Source organism: Gossypium raimondii, chromosome 3 (assembly GCF_025698545.1).
Source record: "Gossypium raimondii isolate GPD5lz chromosome 3, ASM2569854v1, whole genome shotgun sequence".
NCBI classification, from domain to species: Eukaryota; Viridiplantae; Streptophyta; class Magnoliopsida; order Malvales; family Malvaceae; genus Gossypium; species Gossypium raimondii.
In genome coordinates this window covers 62,386,506-62,392,851 of record NC_068567.1, presented here as the reverse complement: position 1 = coordinate 62,392,851, position 6,346 = coordinate 62,386,506, and the positions used below count along the sequence as shown (strand labels likewise).

Sequence of the window (6,346 nt, the reverse complement as noted above, 5' to 3'; positions counted from 1 at the left end):
GACTTAGATATAAAATATGTTCTTCTACTTGTTGATAACGTACCAATTGTCAAATTATTGCTTAGAGCTCACTAATAGGACTTTAAAAAAATCAAATCAATCCAATAACTTAAATAAAAATGTCAAAATTATTCAATGAGTTAAATGAAAACTTTTGAATAATTCAATGATTATTTTATAACTTTTAAAATTTAATAGTCAAAATGTAAACATAGTATTAATTTAGTGAGTTTGGATGTAATTTACCCTTAAAATATTCCACACGTCACATTCAAACTAAAAATAATAATAAATAATGGTACAAAACTGAAATTTTTAAAATTCAGTTAAATTACTTAAAAATTAGATATCAATTTAAATTTTAAACAAGAAAGAGTCTTAATATACCTTTCAATATATGTTTTTATTGATAATAAAGAAATCTCCATTCAAACACAAATTCGGAACAATTTAAGTTGAAATCGAGAATGTTAATTTAATTCATTTTTACTATATAAACAAATATATTCAAATGATGTCGAATGGTTTAATAGGAAAAAAACAGAAAATGACAAAGAAACCTAAATAAACAAATATATAAAATGAACTCAAAGATATAAACTCAATTTTTTACTAAAATATTCAAAGGAACTTGTTGAGGGTTTTATTCTCTTTCGGGAGAAGTTTTTGAATTGTTGTTCACTGAACAGTCGATCAGACCATCGAATAGTGAAGGTATTATGCCCGGCGTGTCTATACTCGATTTTAACCCCAAGTTTTATCTCCCTACTCTAAGAAGAGCCCAAAGGGAGTCATGGAATCTGATGAGAGAGCTAATCCACCAAGGAAATGCTTTAGAATGCGACTAAGCGCTCTCTAAACTCCACGTACCGCTTTGGGCTCTTCTCGAATTACGAGAGACAAAACCCAGACTAAAACCAAACATAGACATCCCGGGCACAATACCTCCACTGTTTGAGGATCTGATCAATCACTCAGCAGACGACACTTCAAAAACTCCTCCTAAAAGAGAGCCAACCCCCTCAACAGAATTCAATATGACCAAAATTACCAACTAGTAATACCGGTTATTGCAGCAACAATAATGACAACCGAACTAAGACTCAATCAGCAATACTAGCCTTATGTTATTTCACAAAGAAACCTACAACTAGACAAATTACCAACTCATTCTAATTCTAAGATTTGATACAAAAATAAAGCATTCAACAAATGAGACATCAAGGTGTGCCGACAGGGCCTAAATCATTATCTAGATAATGGCAACTCAACAAACGAAACAAATGTGTGTTTATGGTATCAATTTTCTTCCAGCCTCCGAAGCACCGATTCGGCAAAGCTTTGTTGTCTGCAAGTGCAAAATCATCCATTTAGAGTACCATTCTTAGTTCTAGACACCAACCCCAAACCAAAAACCAGCTCAGCAATTCAAAGCATTAACACTAAATAATAAACAGCATTGTGCATAATATCTCGTACCACGGCAACTAATAACTAATAACCGATTCAGTACAAAGAAAAAGTAGTCTATGTTTACGATATAGTGAAAAAGTTACTGAAAAAGGGTGCCTCTTGAGTAAGTCAAGGACTAGAAATATAAGGGTAGGCAGCAGGCTAACAAGGACAAGGGACCAAATTGTAGCCATGTGGATACATTATTTCAGATGCATCAAAAGATATATCTGTGGCATTAATAAGGACAGTACCATGAACTACCAAGAATAACCTCATAGTTCCAACTACCATTTAAGATGGTCCATGTGTCTATGCACTTAAATGTGATATGCATTACAGGGAAAATTAAACATTAGTTAGTGTCATCTATGTGAAATACAATGGAGTTCTAAATATATCAGATTTTACCACAACCTGGAAAGAGGGGAAGGAATAGGAGAGGATTGTCTTACTTTTGCTCTCTATGCTTGGGGCTAGGGCGAGAGTACTTCAAATAACCATCCCATGGAACCTTCTTAAGACCTGCTCGAACGGATATTATGTCTCTGACCCTGTATGATAGAAGGATATTGACTGAATCAAAGCTATTGCTTTCTAGAAAATGATATAAAGGCCAGACTTTGTGCGTATTAACAATAAGAGATGAATTAAGTGTGTTAACCAGCATCCTTAGTTACCTCTCTGCAAATTCAATTGGTGTTTCGTCAGGTCTTAGATTCTGCGGCTCAAGGTACCACACATCACAAACAACGGCCCATGATGTCATAAGCTGCAACAGATGCATTGTGAAGGACTGCCTGCAGGACATGCAACATTGGTAAGATACCACAGGTATCACAAACCGCAACACAATGCATTAATGCTAGTTATGCATAGGAACAGGTAAACATTCGTGATTAATTCCTTACTTTCGGCTATTCCAAAATGCATCAACAAAAATTTTGTTGTACTTTATTGCAATCGGGCAAATTGTGCAACCAAGTTCGAATGCACCCTAAACATCATCAGAGAAACCAAGAAGTTAAAGACGAAGGATGCGTAAGAAGGGAACACTGAGAGCAGCTCTCCCCAAATACTAACAGCTATACCTTCTTAAACATAACACTGTATTGATTGTTTACACAGGTCCCTTCAGGAAATATGAGAAGAGGATTATTGTCAACACCTTGACTGTGTTCCCTTAACCTGAAATTAACAAGTTTACATGAACGGGAAAATATATTGATATAAATAATTTCCCTATTCTGATTGAACTTACTTCTTTGTTACAGTTTCCCGATCTTTTGCCTCAGTACGGTTAAACCAAATACATCCTACACTCTCTAAAATAGTGCTCTGCAGTAGTCCTAAATGTAGAAAGAAATCAAATAGATTATTTCATTCTCATTGCAGGCAAAATATAATCCTTCAACAGTATCATCAAAATCTATTTTCGTGAAAGCAAAAACAGCAGAGCACTTGGAATTGTGTTCTTTCATGAAAATATAAAAAGCTGCATCGTAACTTTTAAAGCATATCCGTTTTAATTTTTTCACTTTAAAGTTATCACCAAATTTAGTCCATAACAGGCATCATGGAAACTATTAAACTACAAAACAAGGACATGCAGTTTTATGTCACTAACAACTAGGCACTAAACATATTTCTGAATAAGAGGGTGATTAGCACTATAAGAGTAATGGTTTATGGAATGGCCATAAAACCTTGAAGCTCATGGAAACAGAAATAGAAATATCAGCTGATCAAGAATCAATTGCAACATTAAAATCAATAAACACCATCTTAAGCGTTTGCACTACTACTTACCAACCCATCCAGGGTGCTTCTGCATAATGACAGCAAATGAACTCATCTGTTCTAATATGATGAAATCGATCATAGATGTATGATTGGCCACAAACACCTATTCAATTCATTGTAGGAAAGATACATTTTAATTTCCAAAGGCACACATCCTAAAGGTGTACTGCAGTAACAGAGCAGAACCCAAACGAAATAAAAATTAAAGTAAATTAGATATACAGACGAGGGAACAAGGAAGACTACAGAATGCAAAAAAAAGAGTCAGCTAAACCTGCTTGGGCCGCATGCTAGGCCGCGGCCCATGGTAATTAATCACTCCAGTCCAGGATGCAACAAAGAAGCTGCAGATTAACTCCACCAAAGCCCTCTGCAAAAGAAAATATAATGAACCAAGTCTGGGGCATAAACATTGCATGCGGTAAATCTACTAGAAATACATGTAATGCACAACCTTGCTAGTAGGATACAGAAAATCCCAAATGAAATGCTAAAACTAGCCTCTTTAGAATTTTAAAGCTTTTCATTCCTCATATTTAATGATATGAAACCACCACACACACACAAGTGTACACTTATACAAAGAGACAACAGAGATGTAAAAGCTGCACAAACTAGAAATGCATAAAGTTCACACCTCCATATTTTTTTGCAACTTATCGTGCCCTTTGAGTAGGAGGTGTACAGGGATGAAGCATGACAGAAATATTATCCATCCTACTGTCAAAACTATAACCCTGCATATTAACAGCACAATGGAAGCTCAGAAACATGAGTATTTCATCATATGATACATTACCTAACTAACCTCTAAAACGAACATAAAGTAAACTTCATTCAAACATGAAACATCATGCATTAAAAAATGCAATGTTACTTTTGAGAAGTTCAATGGCTGACCCTTACAGAGAATAAAATCAAGTACCGGATTACCACACCACAACTATGAGACACTACCTAACTAACCTCGAAAACAAACATAAAGTAAACTTTTATTCAAACATGAACCAACATGCATCAAACAATGCAATGTTACTTATGAAAAAGTTCAATGGCTAACCTCACAGAGAATAAAATCAAGTAACGGATTACCACACAACACCGGAGAGGAAGCAAATACACATTTCAGTTCCATAATACACTACCTAACTAACCTCGAAAACGAACATAAAGTAAACTTTCATTCAAACATTAACCATCACGCATCAAACAATTCAATGTTACTTTCGAGAAGTTCAATAGCTAACCTCACAGGGAATAAAATCAAGTATCGGATTACCACACCACAACACCAAAGAGGAAACAAATACACATTCCAGTTCCACGGTTCGGGAGGATTCGACTTAAAACATCGCGTGAACGAATCCTGCTCATCAATCGCACAGCTATAATCAAGTGAATCATGAAAATTTTTGAGCATATACTTAAAAGATCAAGATCAAAACATCACGGTTAGTATACATTTCAAATGTAACTCCCACTCAAATAAAAAATATATAGCATGCATGTTGATATTAAAAAATCAGTTGCTTTCGTCAATTATTATAAACATGCAGAAGTTCTAAAAATGAAAATTGAGGGACAAAGAGCTCACATCAACAATGGCACCAGCAGCTTCAGTTAAAGTAGGAGAAATATCGAGTAAATCGCATCTGAAACCAAATCAAAAGCCCTAAATAATGTGACTAAGTGATTTTTAAGAGAAATTAGAAAGAAAAAACAGATGGGTTGAGGGAGGAGTGAAATTTACAGGCGAAGCTTGCCGAGGGGCTCGTGAATGGAGGATCCGGAAGGGAGATAATCTTCAATGTTGGGTCGATCCAAGTCCAATTCGGAGCTTGATGGGATCAGCTCCCCTCCTTTACCACTGCTCATTTGGTTCTTCGCTCTCTCTCTTCTTTTTTGCCTTCGTTCAGTGTGTTTTGGTTGTTGTGTTTGCAATTGACTGTTGGGATTTGTTTGATTTTCGAGGCTTGTTTTTTTTTTCGATAATATCGATAAAACAAACATTTGGGATAATATAACTTTTGGCCCCTAAATTTAGTAACTATGTTCACTTTGATATCTGTATTTGTTTTTTGTTCACTTTAGCACCTGAACTTCACAACTAAATCCATTTTCATCCTTGAACTTGAAAAATATAAAAATTTAATGATGTAATATAATCTTAAAATGTCACATCATCACTTAAAATTTAAAAATTATATAAACTTTCAAGTGATGATGTGATACAATATTAGAGTGTCATATTTAGTATTTTAATAATTGAACTCATGGTTAAAATAGATCATACCATTAATTCTCGATTCAACTACCAAATCAATAATACTTAAATAAATAATTCAAATTTAAAAAAAAATTAAAAATAATAAAAATTATTAAATCAGTTGAACTATCTATTAGATTTCTATGACAACTTCTCACGATGATTCCTTCCTTGGGAGCACCTTGTCAGGTCAACCCTTTGATTGACAAGTATACAAGTTTGACAAGATTCTAGATGGGATTTATGCAATTTATCCATGATCAAGTAGGCCGCATGCAATAAACAATATTGTCCAACTCGAAGAGCCCTATACACATCATAGCGCCAACGTTGCCACCCTACTTAGACCTACTGGTATGAGCCATTTGCTTGCTAAGGCTCTAACTATAAAGTAATTTGTGACACATTAGGATAGAGGAAAATTTTTGTATATAAAGTGAGACCCTAATAAGAAATGTAGAGTAACTCCAATAAATTACTCTAGAACTAAGAAAATCACCGCCATTATTACTTCACCTTCCTTCAACCTACCTCCTATCACCACCGTACAACTCTTTGCCCAACTAGATGAATCGTTCACCTTTACATTTAATCCACTAAGCTAAGTTTTCCGAAACATCTCAAAAAAGAAAATAATTATTTTTCTACTTTCATTTATTCTACTTTGGTGAAGCGATATCATGTAAAACATCTTTCGCAGAACATTTATTGAAATGTAAGACGATAATTGTTTTAGAATAAAAGTTTTTCCTGAATAATTATTATTTTAACTTGTTCCAACCATTAATTGTTCTCAATATAGAGGTTGTTTGAATAAAAATTGTT

The 6,346-nt window shown here is 34.4% G+C and overlaps 1 protein-coding gene across 1 annotated transcript; it reads right to left on the bottom strand.

Annotated features, from left to right (window-relative positions):
- Positions 1 to 582: 582 nt before the first annotated feature.
- Positions 583 to 5,213, bottom strand: LOC105795445 (glycerol-3-phosphate acyltransferase 9). The gene is made up of 12 exons (XM_012625065.2): positions 5,006 to 5,213; positions 4,850 to 4,907; positions 4,503 to 4,621; positions 3,893 to 3,992; positions 3,530 to 3,625; positions 3,262 to 3,358; positions 2,714 to 2,801; positions 2,544 to 2,640; positions 2,364 to 2,449; positions 2,133 to 2,252; positions 1,908 to 2,006; positions 583 to 1,348 (listed from the first exon to the last, which is right to left on the bottom strand). Exons 1-12 carry the CDS (start codon positions 5,128 to 5,130, stop codon positions 1,300 to 1,302), a joined length of 1,134 nt encoding a protein of 377 aa, XP_012480519.1. The 5' UTR covers positions 5,131 to 5,213; the 3' UTR covers positions 583 to 1,299.
- Between the last annotated feature and the right edge of the window lie 1,133 nt (positions 5,214 to 6,346).